The sequence below is a fragment of the Camelus dromedarius genome, chromosome 7 (assembly GCF_036321535.1).
Source record: "Camelus dromedarius isolate mCamDro1 chromosome 7, mCamDro1.pat, whole genome shotgun sequence".
Classification (NCBI taxonomy): Eukaryota; Metazoa; Chordata; class Mammalia; order Artiodactyla; family Camelidae; genus Camelus; species Camelus dromedarius.
This window is the reverse complement of record NC_087442.1, coordinates 22,597,246-22,614,379: the sequence shown is the minus strand read 5'-3', so window position 1 is coordinate 22,614,379 and position 17,134 is coordinate 22,597,246. Positions and strand designations below refer to the sequence as shown.

Genomic DNA, 17,134 nt, shown 5'->3' with positions numbered 1-17,134 from the left:
CAATCACCTTTAGCATCTGTGAATTTCAGAATTCCTGAGCTCCGCAGACCAGAAGACCACTAGTGGTAGGGGGGGAAATGTTCGCTTAGCCTAATAGTGAAAATATCATAAATTCAATAAAATTGATACGCATGTGTACATGTAACGCAGTATGGCTGAGCAGGGAATGCGTTGGAATCCTTGAATGTAGCCATCTAATTAGTGAACTGGCCGTCCAGCCCACAATGGGGCGCTATGGGAAAACCAGAAGAAGCCCCCACATGGGGTGGCAAAGCCAGTTCAGGAAGGAAGGCCGAGGCGGGGAGGCGGGGGCGGGGGGGGGGGGCTCCACCCTGATCCTCCTGGTAGGTCTGTTCTCTCTCAGACAGGAAACAATGAACTGAAATGAAGTAAAGAGATGCTAATGATTATACTTATTTTTTTAAGAAGAAACAATAGCCCGAAGCTGATGACCTAGAGGCTAGAACTGTGCTGAGAAAGAGTTTAATGGAACTAGCACTTTTAAGAGGCGCATGAGTTCAAAAGGAGGAGGTGGGGGGAATGAAGAGAAGCAGGCAGGAAGCAATTGGCTTGATGGTCTAACGTGGCTGGGACCACAACATCTGATGGCAGTTCAAGGTCCCGAGGCTGAGTTTCGGCTCACCGAGTCACTTCTAGAAGGCCATTCCCAACAGAAGTTAAACGTGGTGAATGGATTCCAGAAAGGAAAAGGCACTCCTCACCAGGGCCCAGAGAGAATATAAAGAGAATGGGCTGGCTTTCGACATGAGGAAGGAAGTAAAATCAATTGTAAAGGACAAGGAACCAGTGGCTGGAACCAATGAGCAGGACTGGACGAGCAGAGAGGAGACTCGGAAAGTCAGTCAGCATCATCTCACCCAGGAAGCTCAGGGTTGATACGTCTGAAGCATACATGTCACCTGTTAGCTCTGTCCACAGTCTGTTCGATGCTTCAAACCTGGGTCACGGTGAATACCATGACTCTGGGTTACTCCACATCTTTGTATGAAGGCTGCCTTCTAGATCAGCCGTCGTAAAATACCGTGGTTCTCTGTAAAATGGGAGTCATGGATGATGGAGTCATCCAATGAACTGGAGGGGAGGAATACATTTAAGTAAAGAAAAAGGACCAGGAATTCCAATAATGAATTTTTTGGAAAATAATTCTTTTACTCCCCAAATCTGTGGAATAGAAAATTAACCTGTTACAGATGGTCATGGGAACCTCCCTGGGGTAGCACTCCTGTTAAAGGAGAAGGTATATGTGATTGAGTTTTGTAAGCTAAAAATAACTAGGAAAGGAAAATGACACTCCGAGGTGGCCCTGGATTTCAGTCCTTAGTTCACAAAGTGTGTGTGTGTATAATATATATATTTTATATATATATATCTATCCCCCCCCCGAATACAAAAGTGACAGAGGTACATTACAGAATATTTGGAAAATAGGAGTAATTTTTTTTTAAAAGAGAAATATTCAACCTTAAACCTTTCACTTAGAGATGACCACTTTCAACAGTTTAGTGTATTACATACAAGGCTTTACTCTTTCGTACATCTGTGCTTTGTTTATGAATAAAACTGGGACCCTAATACTTTCTTTTTACTTGTCAACATGTTGTGTATCTGCCATTTCATGATAATCTTAAAACATTATTTTAAAAGTTGCATGAAATTCTATTACTTTTAGTAAATTTTCTAAAGTTTGAAAGTTTGGTCTTCAAATTACCCCTATTTCAAATAAAGTGAATTAATATCCTTGGTTTTACTCGCATTTACTTGGTCACTGATAAGACTGATCATTTTTCATGTTTTGGGCTACTTGCATTTCTTTTGTGTATTGCCTTCAAGTCTAGGGTCCGTTGTATTTTCCTGAAGCATTTTTTCCAAAGAGCCGTCTTCATATTAAATATATTAATCCATCCTGTGTCATACATATTTAAAATATCATTGACTTGTTTTTTTCCATTCATCATATTTTCTGACATATAGGAGACTTTAAATGTTTATGTAAATATTTTCCGTCATGGTTTTTGTTCTTGGTGTCAAGTTTGGAAAGGTCTCCTCTGTGCTACAACTATATGTACACATTTACCAGTGGTCTCATCTAGTTCTTTCAGGTGGAATGAGCTTTGGGCTTACAGGTTGGAAGCTATTCCTAACCCTCACCTTAACCCTGTGCCCTAATTTGCCTCCCCTGATCTCAGTGGTCATCTGATCTGTGCTTTAATTTCCTCATCATAAAATAGGACTAACATTAGCATCTACCTGGTAGGACGCATAAAAGTAGTAAGTGGGATAATCCATGTAAAGTACATGGCTTAGTGCCTGGCATGTAATAAGTACTCAATAAACTCTAGAGATTAACTCCCTGCTACTCCCTACAAACTCTAGAGATTAACTCCCTACAGATGAACATTGTTTTGCCGAATACAATAAAAATGAACTTAAATTCAAATGTTTCCAAATTTGTCCCAACACTATATTTTGAATAATTCATATTGTGTCCCACTAATTTGAAATACCACCACTATTACATACTAAATGACTACAGGTGTTTGAATATGTTTCTAGACTTTTTATTGAAGTCTATTCATCTGCCTGCCTAGTAACACAACACTGCTACAATATGAAAATCAGTATGGCTGAATAATGTTTTAATTACTTTTAGTGCAATTACCCCTCCATAATTATTCTTTTTTCGGAAAATGCCCTCCACTAATCAGGCTGCCAAAACTTCTGGTTAAAGCCCCAGGAGGGAATTAACAAAAGTATATGAAAATATTACTCCTCTAAAGAACATGCCAAGTGCTCCCTCTGACAATTGTAGAGGGAGTTCAAGGTCCACTTTTCTGTCTAAATTTTCCCTTAACCCTCATCATTTCCTAGGTTCTGTCCAGTAAAGTATACAAAGGTCAGTACCAACTATTTTTAAAAATCAGGTTTTAAAAGCATCTTTGTAAAGACCAGATTGAAGAATACATTGAGATTCCCCAAACCGTTCCCTAAACAGAGCCTCAGGGACCCGCGGGACGCTGACGCATCACAGGACAATGGTCGACTGACCCAAGCCGACCCTGCTTCATCCATGGCCACAAGGAAAGAGAAACCAAGCACCTGCAGAGCCTCAGAACTGGTAGTCCACGTGCCAGCTTTTCCTCCTAGTGCCTCTGCCCTGCAGCTTGGTGGCTATGACTGTTTCACTCACCTCACTTATCTGGTTAGGCATCATTCTTGTTGAGCAGGAAGCTAATGAAATGGGAAGACAGGGCCACCAGAATGGTTCCTGACACACTACTCCTTCCAAGAGAGCAGACTTAAAATCCCCCCATAGAAATAGAAGAACAAAAACAGAGCTCGTTAGCAACTTGTTTCAAATCAGTATATGCCATTTGAATGAGGGAAAGTTCCTATATCTTCATAGTGGGCTGATTTCTGCCCCATCTCCAATTTATAATGATTCCACAGTTCTGTACACAAAGCATATGTTTTGATAGATCACTGGAAAGACCTGGTCATTGACTGTTAAAATGCCATGTCCATATTCCTACTCTCCTTGGTTTTTATTTCACAATAAATACCTTAAGACTTTCCAAATTACTCTAAATTTATATTTTGGAACCAGTTCTTTGGGTTCTTTTAGTTTCTCCAGGGATTGGAAAGCTGAAAGGAAAATAAAACTGAAAAGGGATCTTTAAATAGAAATGTGTAAATTATGCTGAAGATAGAATAAGCAATGAAGAAAACTGCTACTTTTCAAATAAATTCTGGCCATCAAGTAGATTGGGGGTGTGAAAATGACAAAAACCATAGGAAAACGGGTCTATGACATCTTAAGACTCATGAGAGCTAGGGAGAGGAACGTTAAGTTTAATCAGAGTTATAGAAGTCAGGTAGGGAGCATTCAGGGAGTCCCAGTAAAGGAAAGGATGCAACCATAGCTGAGGTTCTGGAATGAAAAAAGCTCAGGAGATTTATTAGGATATTCAAAAAGAACTTTCAGTTTTTCTTCTACAAATAATTTTTTTAAAAGAAAAGGATGGGAAGGCATATCTAAAGAGATCAGTAGGAATCTGTGATGACATCAAATTTTATGAGAATTTGTGCTCATGATAGAAGTACACATAGTAAAGAGGAAAATATTTGTAAAATACAGAGTTGGAAAAGCTAAAGTACATAATAAACAAAGGCTTGAGAAAAATATATGGCAGGAAATATATTCTCCTTTTCATCTTCTTCCTCCTCCTCTTTTTTTCACAGGCCATTCAGATCAGGGAAGGGCTGGAAAGGCAAACGTCTTTGTTCCTCACAGAGGGAATGATTTGTGAATGTTTAGTTTGGAGAGTCTCTGCTTCCCATTCTCTTCTGTCCTGGACAAGTGTTGATTAAAGATGGTTAGGGCTGTGGTTGGGGGGTTATATCTCAGTGGTAGACTGCATGCTTAACATGCATGAGGTCCTGGGTTCATGGTTCATTCCCCGTTACCTCCATTAAAAAAAAAAATCAGTGGTAGAGCATGCATTCAGCATGCACAAGGTTCTGGATTCAATCCCCAGTACCTGCATTAAAAATAAAATAAATAAATAAACCTAATTACCTCCCCACCCCACCCCCCCCAAAAAAAATGGTTAGAGCCAACACTGGCATGAAGCTTGCCAGGTGAGGAGATTGTAACAGACACTTCCTAACTCCGAATGAATTGAAGACCCTCAGCCATGTTCATTTATTGGTGAACATTCTGGTTTGCCTACGATGGTCCTAGTATATGCCTGACTTTCTGGCATACTTATTAATAGGCCTCCTTTCTCTTTTAAAAACATCTTCATTTGGATGATAAATTATATGTTCATCTTTAACATATAGCAGAATGCCAAGGGTATTTCGCATTTAATCATTTTCAATAATCTTTGAGAATCTATGGAGAGCAGAATTAGTGCTGTAAACACTGAGATGAGCATATGTTCTAGTCTTCAAATGTGGAAAGAAAGAATATGTTGTTATGTCTAGACCAAAGAATATAGATTTGATAATCCGAGGGACAGATTATCGTACAGATTTTTGTGAGGAATTTGAGAGAGAAAAAGCAACCACTAAGAGGGAACATGGGTTCATGAAGACTAAATGAAGTGAGATCCACCTTAATTCCTTCTTTTTCCAGGCTTCTATAGTACGTGCTCTGGGTTTCTGTTGGCAGAATGAATGAGGATTTTAACTAGACTTCGGACAAAGATCTTGATAGTCTTAGAGACAAAGATGGAAATGTAAATTGTCATACAGTTTGATGGATTTTAATTGGTTGAATGACTATCCCAAATAGTGTTGACTAATATTCACTAATGAGCAACATTAACTCTGCCCTTGGCACTGTCCTTTTCAATATTTTTCTCACCAAATTGGATTAAGACATGCTGATCAAACTTACATCTGATGAATGGCAATAGCGGATACTGAGATGTCAGTGTCAGGATCCAAAATAATCTCATCAGACAAGGAAAAAAGAGCCAAGACTTAAAAATTAAATTTCACGGGGAGAAACAATTTCACAGGGAGAAATTTATTTTCTGAAAACCAATTGCACAAAAATAAGAGAGAACATGAGATTATGTAGTAGCACATATGAAAAAAGAAATACAGGTCTTGTTGACTGAAAATCATAGTGTGGTGGGTTGGCCACAAAAGCATTAATATCAACACCAAGAGGGTGAGATATCAATTCTAATTGGAGCCCAGCATGTCACACCCAAAATAACGTGTTCTATCCCAGGAACCTCAAGCTTAAGCAACATAGTGGCAAACTGGGAACCAGGCAGAGAATAATCAGGATAGCAAATTACAACAGTCATTTAAAAAAAGAATAATAGATACAATAGCAGTAATAATAACAGATCTGCAATCCTTCACCTGCAGTTCTGAAATTCAAAAAGGTAGACCAAAAGATGTCTAACTCAATTGTTGCCAAATCCTCACCTAAAGTAGAGAAAGAGGCTGTCTGTAGTCGTCACCTATTCCAACTAAGTGTGCATATTCACATGTTTGCAGAAATATTCATCTGCTTAATTATGGGATTCTGCCCTATGCCCCACTAGGGATATTATATATCTCCACTTACCTCCACATTGCCTTTTAATTAAAAATCCGATAGTAAGAACTTCAAAAAAAAATCAGACCTCAAGGGTTTGAAGTAAAGGACTGTGAACTAATAATAATGGAAATAACAACAATGATAATCATAATGATTGTTATAATAATTATATCAATATAATTATAAAATAACATAAAATAAAAATATATAATATATAAAAATATATAATATAAAATATTTTATTTAAAATAATAACAACAATAATAACAATAATAATAATAACATGTAAATAGCCCTATGTGCCACTGTGCTGTCACAGCATCCAGACCAGCAAGGGCGTCATGGTGGCAGAGGTCAGGACCCACGAGCAACATGTGTCCACAAGAAGCAACAAGGATAGACCGTCACACTTCTGCCTTCTTCTGCACCTGCTATTGGAAGCAGAATTCATGCCCTCTGTGGACTGGGTGTACCTCCAACATACTTGGACAATTTAGGGAAAAGATCTCAAGGGAGAGATAATGAACTTTATAGGATATACAGGGCTGTCTTGCAAGATGGGTCCCTTGGAGATAGCCATGATATGTACCAGGATTGGGGACAAATTCTACAATGTCACACAAGGAGAAGTCATTACTGGGGAAACTTACAAAGACCAAAGATGGGATCAGCAAGAAAAGAACACATGGCCCTGCCATCCTCCCACCGTCTTTACAGAGAAGAGGGGGGAGCTTGCATGGGCTGTTGGACACACAGTATGGGTTGCCACTGTTTTTTTGCCTTTTAAAAGGGTAAGCGCATGCTTTTCAAATTTGTCATGGTAGATACTAACTTGAGTGCTTTAATCCTGCCACTTTCTAACATGCAGAAGTGTGTATTGAACATAAAAGTTTAGAGATATTAGTGGGAAAAGTAGACTGCATGACCTCTAAAATACTTTCCAACTCAGAGTGTCTTTGGCTTTATGAGATGCTCTGGAAAAGTATTACATATTATTAATATTTCCCCTAATCTTAGTTGGCATTCTATTAGCCTTCTTCACTGATACTGCACAGGGAATAAAGAACTTAAATGTATCAATACAGACCTTTGTCCTCCAGCCTGTTAACTGATTCACTGCAATATAAACTGCACTCAGGTGGAGCATCATTTCTACCTAACTCAAATACCACAGTTCAGTCTCTCCATCTTTCAACTCACCAGCCTCTCCCCATTTATTTCCTTCTCCTACTCATGCTTCAGACTCAACAAAATCCGTATTACAGCGCGACTGTACTGCTTACCAGACATTTGATAAACCCCAAATAGCAACAGAGTTGATTTATCCCTGTCTGTGTCATAACAACTAAGGCATAGAAAGGCAGTGTTTTTTTCCCTAGTCATAATCCTTAAACGCAGGTTATAGCATTTTCTGTGACCTCTTTGGGATTCTTTCTCCCTTAAATAAGAGGGTACATTGTCTTCCTGTGGTGGGTGCTCATGCACCTCAAATTTGTATCTATAAGTTTGTGTCTATATTCAAAGAATCTCCGCCAGCTTCACATCAGTTATGTTCAATCAGACTGTTGAGTAGATCAAATATAGATTTCTAGGAAATCTACCAGGTGCTATGCTCCATTAGATACAGAGGAAAGAATTAAGACGTAGTTGCTGGCCCCCAAGAACTCACAATATAAAAATAAAAAATGACTGTAATTTAATGTAATAAGTATAATGAAGAAGAGAGGCACAGCTGGCCTGCTCAGGAGAGTCATGTGACCCCCGACATGTTGAAACATCGTTTCATCTGAGCAGGTTACCATAGCAACAAGAACAGCCACTGACCATTTACCCAAATTACATAGGTAAAGTCACCTAGCAATTGCCACTAGGTTTGTACATACCTGAGCACAAAACCTGGGTCAGGATACATAACTAAAAAAGAAAAAAATAGATGAATTGGAGTTCTGGTCACATGTCTAGGCAGAGCGCTAGAGTACATTGATGTGATAAACCCACAGATTGACACGGGTCAAGCCTTCTATCTTCAAGCTACAAGAAGAAAAAAGGAGCTTCCAAGCCGCTCATCTCAGGCACTGGAAGGACAAGCCTTAGAAGTTTAGAGAAGACCAAAACTAAACCAGTTAATTGATTCACTGATTTTTTTCCTTGATAAAGATAGTAGTGGGTGTCACTGGTTTGAAGCAGCAACATTGGTGAAAGTCAAAATGAACAACCCTAAGATTTCATATTTAACGTTGTGATTTGATCACTTCTCTTTGAAACCTGCTTGTGGGGACAGGATTTACATAGACCTAAAACAATAAATAAATAAATACTGACTTCTGCTCTTTCCATTCTGTTTTTTATTTTCAAGACATATCGTTATGTGTTAAGAGCCGATACATAGGCATAGACTGGTGCCATGATCTCAAAGAAAACCAACAATGTCATGGTGGAGTCCGATTCTGACGTGTCTTTGGTCCTCCTGAAATTCTTGAGTAAATCCTGCTTTTCAGTCCTAAAGAGCCACTGAGTGTTATATTTATGTGAAGTTAGGAAGAAAAATGTGTCGGTCCTGAAAGATTCTCCAGGTAAAGGGAGGAAAAATAGCAATGCACTGAGAGGGAAACATCTTTATCCGAGCTTCTTAAAGCACTTTTAACCGATGGTTCTCCTCTTTCTGATAAACTAAGAGCACTCCTGAGAAGTACTCTATCAAAAAACACAAACAAACAAAAACAAACAAACAAACAAAGAGGCTCAACAACTTTTATTTTGTAAGTGATCTTCCCTTAAGAGGTACTCAGCTACTCGGAAAATGTTATATCTCTTCAGTGTGCTGGCTGCTGCTCTCTTTTTCACTGATTCTCAGGTCCGGTGATGGTTGCATCTAGTATCTGAATTCCAGGAATAGAAAGAGCTTTTCGAAATTGCCTCATGGTGGAGTCAAGCGTGAGGTCTCCTCCTCTGTCTTAAATGTAGATGATAAAAAACACGATTTTAACTAACAATTTGAAAACTGTTTTTTATATTCAGAAAGTCTTTGCAACGCTGAAAAGCATTCTCATTAATGTTTCCCACCTGAGTACCTTTATCTAGTCCTGTTTTTGCTTCAAATTCCCAAGGCTTCTGCTACAAGGCTCTCCATCACATTGTTTCCTCGCTTTTTTCCTACTGTTTTATTTACTCAACCTCCCCTATTGATTCAATGAAGATTATGTGCCAGGGTCTATACCAGAAATTAGAAATAAAAAAGATGAGTAAAGCATGGTCCCTCCCCTTAAGGGGCTTACAGTGCAATAGATAACACTCTGCTAGCCCATTTTTCTTCATTAGTTCAACAGCTAATTTTTACACCTCTAAAATTATCATATGTAAAGTTCATACTACAGGAGATCTTTCCCAAACTGATATTCTTCTACCTACTGTTGTTTTTGGATACATGGACAAACGATTTATAGTTAAAACCTAGAATTTCCCCTGATATAAAATTTTAAAGAGGATACATTAAAATAAAATTAATCACAGAATTTAGGGCGAGAAGGGCTCTGCTGAGATCTTTTAATGTGATGTTCTCATCTTACTGATGGAAACACTGGTGCCTAGAGATTGAAATCATTTTATTTGCTCAATAAATATAATTGGAGCATCAGCCATATGCCAGGCACTGAAGTAGAAGCTGGTAATACAGTGATGAGTGAGATTCACACGAGACTGTGTAATTAATACAAAATTATACAAGTAATTTAATTATAACTGTTGTAATGGCTATAAGTGAGAAGTAGGAGATGCTGAAAGAGTACAAAACAGGGTGATAAAGCCCAATGCAAACCCCCAGGGGCTATTTCTCTCAGAGGGTCTGTTTAAGATGGGACTTAATGTATCGGAGGCTCACCCCAGGTCGCGTAGCCAGTGAGATGCACAATTGGACTGGAATCAAAGATTCTTAAGGTACAACTGGCATATCCTCTACTATACATTGGTGGTTATTTATTGCACACTGACAATGAGATTGTCAGTAGAAGACTGTCTACTTAGTTTATAATCTCACCTCCAGTCCTGTCTGGCCAGTCTGCTTATCCTTCAGCGAGAGTGCTGACAATATATATAACCCACATTTCCTGGATCAAAGCACTTACGGCCAACATACTGAAGTTTCCAAATAAGTGGAACTTGCTTTTGAGTTATTATGTATCTTTAATACCTTTTAGATCCAGAAAAATGATTATTAAATCAAATTTATTTTGCAACAGATGATAACCAAATTGAGGAAATGCAGTACCTATACATATATTAATATTTGTATGTGTATTTTTCCAATTATTTCTTTCCGATAGTGTGGTCTTGCCATACGATACAATCTATTTAATAATGCAAATTAAGGAAGGAGTGATATAGATTTATAATGCCTGTGAGTCATCTATTTATCACTAATATACCCATTTTATCATTTTCTATCTGCCCCGGTGTACTGCTGACTAACATTATTAGCAGTGTGCTTTGCTTAGGAAGATGCAGGATTACCAATTCTGTAAATATTTGTTTCCTCCAACTTTTTGGTAATACTCAGGTACCATTCGTGGTAATGAGCGACACCTTCAGTGCTTTTCAAAAGAGCACAGTCATCTGACACCTGGAATGCTTGTTCCTCTTTGTATTATCAATTCACCCTTATTAGTTCCTACAAACCCTCTCACAGAGACACACACACACACAGACACATGCATGCTTCTGAGTTAGACTACAGTCTTTTCCTTCTTTCACCTATATGGTTGCTTAAAACAAGAAAAAAAAATTTATTTTTAGAATTTAATGAGAAGTGATTCTGGAAGTAATACATACGTATTTTAGAAATATTTGAAGGAACAGTGAGCAGTAGAGAAAATGTTTAGGCAGTGGTTCTTTGACTTCTTAATGCCTGTGATTTATTATGCCTCATCTTGAGCAGTTTCTTGTGCAGAACAGTCAGCCCCCGACAAATTCCCCAGGTTATTCTAGGATTCCACAACAGGTTGTCATTACTTTACAAAAGTTGCTCTCTCCACTGCTCTTCTCCACCAGCTCTTCCTGCTTTGGAGAGCTGTCCACCATCTGTAGCCCCTACCCCCGAAAGCTGCTGCCCACCTCCAGTTATCTGCCCATCACGGGAGCCGAGTCCACCAGAGCTGCTCCCCCAGTGGTCCCACAGCTACAGATGCACCCGTGACAATGACATGTTCCTGTGAGATTGCAAACTGGACAGAAAGCACCATGGATACATTTAATCCCAGCACCTGTTCCTTATCAGGGGAAAGAAAAGCTAGGCTGAAATGCAAAGACTTGGAGAATTGAAGAGTTTCCTCCAAACTGAACCCACTTATGACAGAGTGGGCTCCTTGTCTCCTGCCTGAGTACACGGACTTCCAGGCGTCACGCTGACTTGCGTTCACTTGCAGTTGCTAGACACGAATTCTTAAGAGGCAGATCCAGGAAGAGCCCTTTCAGATGGTAAGTTCAGGGTTTTATGAATGGTGACCCCTTTCCCCAAATCCATATTTCTAATCAAAAATGATTTAGTATCCAGGCAGGTATTTCACAAAGACAATTTTTTTTTTTAACCTGGAAGATTATTTAGTCCTTTCCTCCTTTATTCACTGCATTTATTATTTATAGTCAATTCTCTTGGGTAATCTACCCTCCTCCCACTTTATGAATATGTTTTACTTGGATTTTATGAGCTACCCCAAACCCAATATGGAGAAATAAATTAGCAACTGCTCTAAGTATAAAGACCATCATCCAAAGCCAGGAAGTTTCACAACTAAACTGGATATACCCTTACTAGTTCTCAAAGCATCTTTGAATTATGACATCTTTCTTAGCACTGATCTCTTTGCACTATAAATGCTCATACATAGGTTCATTTTCCCTCCTATACTACTTGATTCTTTAGATCAGGGATAGACATTGTGTGTTATGGGATCTCAACCCTACCAACTGTCTGGCTTATAATAGGCACTCACTACATGTCTGTCAAACAACTAACTGAATAAATGAAGAAACAAATGAATTAGTGAGTGACTATTAATGTCATCTTCCCTTTACTGAAGACATAATATGAATCAGGTACTGTGTTGGACAATTTTTATAAATGATTTGATTTAAGTCTCATGATACTTAAGGCAGGTATTGTTATCCCTAACTTGCAGATGAGAAAACAGCTCCAGAGAAAGACTAAGAAACAGCAAAGGTTACAAATTTCATAAATGACAGCTGTAATTTGAAATCAAGCCTGTCTTTTTTAAATCCTGAGCTTATTCACTAGGACAGGGGTTAGCAAAGTATGGTCCACACTCCACTTTTCTTTTTAAAAAAGAAATACTCAGTGAATTTACTCAAATGAAGAGTTAAATGATACAGAACTGAAAATATTAGAAATTTATATACAATAAAAGTGAATATAAATTAGCCAACTCCACGGACATTTCCAGTTAAGCATTCATACAAAAACATATTCACCTCTTTCTTATATATAAGAATAACACACACATAAATGACATGATGATTCTGGCAAAGAAAAAAAATCGGAGATACTAAGAATATTCTCAAGTTTTAAAAATGGAGTGGAATAAGTTTTAATAGCAACATTCTACATGAATGGAAACCTCTGGTTTAATTACAGTGTATGCACAATGCCTTAATTATTAATAAGCTGATGTGTATGACACCAATATCTGTTTAAGAAAATTAAAACCAACCATGCTTCTGGAATGACAGTCATGGTCCACTCTCCCCTTATCTGCCACTGTTTTAGTAAATGAAGTTTTGTTGCAACCCAACCTCACCCATTCATTTATGTATCATCTCTGGCTGCTTTGGGGTACAGTGAAAAAGTTGAGTAATTGCAGAGAAAACTGTCTAGCCTCAAATGCCGGAATATTTATTATCTGGCCCTTTGCAGAAACAGTGTGTGATCCTTGTCCTAGGATATACTGAAGGAGCAGATCACAGAGGGTGAGAGGAATGGTGACAAAAAAAAAAAAAAAAAAAAAAAATGCAGGGACTCCTGCCCAGGTGAGAGATTTGATGTCTATATTTGCTGAATCCACAGTTTTATCCTATGCTCCACTCCAACACAACCGGGTTGTCGCGAGATTGAAAAACACCCAGGCAAGGTCCTAGTCTCAATTCAACCAGCTTTAGGTCAACGTCGGTGTGGTCTGCGCGGCCACCTTATCTCACACTCATGCCTGTTGGGTGCTATGGTTAACTCATTCCTGGTAAACTCTCTGTTCAAGACGAGAGTGGCTGGAGTGCTGAAACTCCTCTTGAACAACCAATGAGACTGTCAAAGGGCAGAGATACGGCAATCGCCTTCTGCTCTCCATGTGAAATGTGAACATATTCCCCAGCTTAGGAAGCCTTTCTCTTCTCATCTTTTCTCCCAGGTGTCTCTTTCTCCCATTCCTACATCTTCTCTCCCTCCCCTCATCTCTCTACTTAACTGTTCATCTATAGGACTTATTAAATGTCAAGTATGTGTCATATTAATTAAATAAAAGTTAATGCACCTTTCTTAATTACACTAAGCATTTAAATATGTTACAAAGGATAGATGTTATACAAACAAGATGTTTTTGCCCAGGCAAGGGCTTAGACATTAGCTGCTTGTGTTGGAAAGACTTACGGTCTTTGGGAGATGGGCAGGTCCCTCACTCCCATGACTCTTTTTTATCTATGAATGATGAGTTAAGGGGAGAGGGTATAGCTCAGTGGTAGAGTGTGTGCTTAGCATGCATGAGGTCCTGGGTTTGATCCCGGTACCGCCAATAAATAAATACATAAATAAATAAACCTAATTACCCTCCCCAAGAAATTAAATCAACTGTGAATGATGAGTTAATATAGATTAAAGATCCCCTGGGAGAAAATAAATCTGGGCTGCATTCCTTTTTCTGTACGACAGTCATTAAAACATTTTGGGGTTCTTAGATACCCCAAAATAAGGCCAGAAGGCAGAAAATTGTGACCTTCATGAAAGAAGACACATGCTGAACTTTTTCACTACTGTTCTACATTGCCTAGCACACTGCCTGGCATATAAATATTTGTGGATAAAGGGAAGGTGAGCAGGAGGGAGGGAAGGAGATGGATGGGAGTGAGGCAATAATGGAGGGAAGGAAGATAGAGAGAAAAACAAAAGGAAGTTCTTTTGAGCACACCCACCAGAAGGGAGTAGATGGTCTAGGTTGAGATTCTGGGCTTAGCACCTGATTCTTGGAAGGGAAAGAAGATGGAGTCACAGCAGACTCTCGCTGATGCTGGAGTCCCTCCGAGCATCATGGGCTCAGCTTGGAGAAATGGCCCATTTTGTATATTACCATGTTGCCTCCCACCGATTTCTGATATGACTTGTTTCTTTCTGACGATGCTATGGAAGAGAATATCCTCTTCTTCGCTTTGATAGATAAAGTTTAGGGAGAGGGACAGAACTCTGCACCTGGAGCAGAGGCATCTTCAAGCAACACACTATAGTTATCAGAAGACGGCTCCGTTATCTGTAGACCTGTCAGACTTTAACTGCCCTGCAACTCCATCTGGGGCAGCAAAATCTAGTAAGTGGCCTGTCCAGGGGCAGCATCTGAAGAGCCTGGCCTGGAGAGGTTTTGCTGCTTTTCAGCACATGGAAAGAGATCCATGACAAGAGGGACAGGTTCATGGTGAAACGTGACCAATACTGCAGACTCTCAGGGTTATCTGGATTGGGCAATCTGGAGAAAGCCTACACATCGGAGAATTGGGAGCCCATGCACCTCGTGTCCTGTGAATTCTGTTAGCCTGTGTTAGTCACGGGTTGTTGAAGCCTGGAAGCTGGGCACTCTCCTGTCACTCCTGATTGCCATTCTGCACTGTGAGTTCAGTGGAAAGCAATGCACAGCATCTGGACTAATGTGGTACCAGCTCCTTCAGCCCAAAGGTACGTGACAGAGCAGCCAGAAATCATTGACTCGCCTTGTTCCCATCACAGTGCCTATCACCCCACAATTGTAGTAGCTCACTGCTCCCTGTTTTCATCTTTGTATATCTATATGTAGAGAGAAAGAGGTTTTCACTATGAAATATAATACACATAGAGAAGGCTGAACAAAACCTAATCATGCACCTTAATGAATGATTACAAAACACTCGTTTGTGTAACCACCACGTGGGTCAGGAGACAGAACACTGCTGGCACTTTCAGACACCTGCTCCCCACCCCATGTATCCTCATGGACCCCCCTGTACCTTTTCCCAATCACGGATCTCTCTTCTTGTCTGAAGATAACCACTCTGACTTTTAAGACAATCTTTTCCTTGATTTACCTCTTACCATTTTTACCTAATGTGCATGATGTGCATTTCTAAATCTTTCAGGGTTTTTTTTCTTGTAGTTGTTAATATTTTATTTTATTTTTAATTATTTTTTATTGAAGTACCATCAGTTACAATGTGTCAATTTCTGATGTAGAGCCCAATGTCCCAGTCATGCCTATATGTACATATATTAGTTTTCATTTTTTTTCATTAAAGTAAAACTTTTAGTTTTGTTTTGCCTGTTTTTCCCCTAAACCCCTAAACTTTATGTAAACAAAATCAAACATTTTTATTTCTTACTTGAACTTTATATAATGGAATCAGTTTATCTGCCTGGCTACTTTTGATTTTGTTTGTGAGAATTACCTTCCCTGTTATGGTTATGGGTGATTCATTTATTTTCATTGCTGAATACTATTTCACTATAGAGATATACTGTAATTTGTGTATCTATACTAGCACTGATGAACATATGGGTTATTTCTAGTTTGGCTATTATGCACATTACTGCTATAAACATTTTTCCATATATGTCCTGCTACAAATGGGTGTGTATTTCCAATGAGTATATAACTAGGAATGGAATTGCTAGATTGGCCAGTATGAATGTCTTTAAACATAACAGAAAATGCCTAAATGGTTTACAGAGCAGTTGAGCTGGTTAGACTCCCACCAGCAGTATATGAGAATCCTTATAGCTTCACATCCTTGCCAATACTTGGTAGTCTCAGTTTGTTCAAATTTAGCCATTCTCAAAGATACTACAATCTTATTGTAGTTTGAACTTCCATTTCCTAGATTATTAATGGGATTTAAAACCATTTTAACCTTTTTTAAATTTGTGAAGTATAAATTTATATCACATATTTTTTCCTATTGGGTTGCCTGCCTTTTTCTCATTGATTTGCAGGATTTTTTTTTTCTTAATAGGTATTCCAGAATACATACAAGTTTGTTGTTTATATAGGTTGTTTGATTGTTATATATATTGTAAATGTCCCTTCCTATTCTGTGGCTTGAGGCTTGCCTTTTTACTTTCTGAATGTGCTAAATCCAATAGGAGACAAAGTCTTTGCATATATATATTTTATATATTCAGAGTACTGTTGAGGACAGAGAAAGAGTTGCCAATTAAACCTAGGAGGAATGGGAACTGAAAAAGGGTCATATGAAAGTAAATCTTGAAAATACACATTCACGTTTTCCAGAAAATTAAAGTGGTCTCCATGAACAGAAGGAAGTGAGAATCAGGCTACACAGAACACAGTCTAAGCTTCACAGATGATACTTTGGGGGTAAATGAGATTGTGAAGAAAGAATGAGTAATAGAAAAGCAAAGGACCAAACCTTGATAGCCATATTTAAAGGGGCTGTCCAAAAAGAGAGAAAGAAAAAAAAAAAAAAAGGCGGGGTAGGGGGAACAATGAGACATGAAAGCTGAAGTATGGTCCCTGAAGCAGGAAGAAAATCAGACCAAGAGACTATCATTAACCCTCTCAAAGGCAGAACCACACCAGACGTGATGCGTGACTTTTTGTGTCAACTGGGTTAGCCTGTGGGGTCCAGTTGTTTGATCAAACACTGGTCTAGATGTTGCTGTGAGGTTGTTCTTAGCTGTGATTAATGTATGAATCAGTAGACTTCGAATAAAGCAGATTATGCTTCATGATGTGGGCAGATATCCAATCAGTTAAAGGCCTTAGAAGGAAACACTGAGATTCCCAGAGAAAAAAGGAA

General features: G+C 38.8%; 1 protein-coding gene across 3 annotated transcripts in view; it reads right to left on the bottom strand.

Moving 5' to 3' along the window:
- Positions 1 to 17,134, bottom strand: part of GRM8 (glutamate metabotropic receptor 8) — a 676,464-nt gene that overhangs the window by 172,684 nt on the left and 486,646 nt on the right. Inside the window, exon 8 of one of the 3 annotated variants that reach the window (XM_064487382.1) lies at positions 8,884 to 9,035. The exons of the other annotated variants lie outside the window; for them this stretch is intronic. Within the exon in view, the coding sequence (XP_064343452.1) occupies positions 8,923 to 9,035 (113 nt within the window). The 3' untranslated portion in view covers positions 8,884 to 8,922. Of the gene's footprint in view, positions 1 to 8,883; positions 9,036 to 17,134 lie in introns of those variants that run through there. 3 annotated transcript variants of the gene reach the window in all.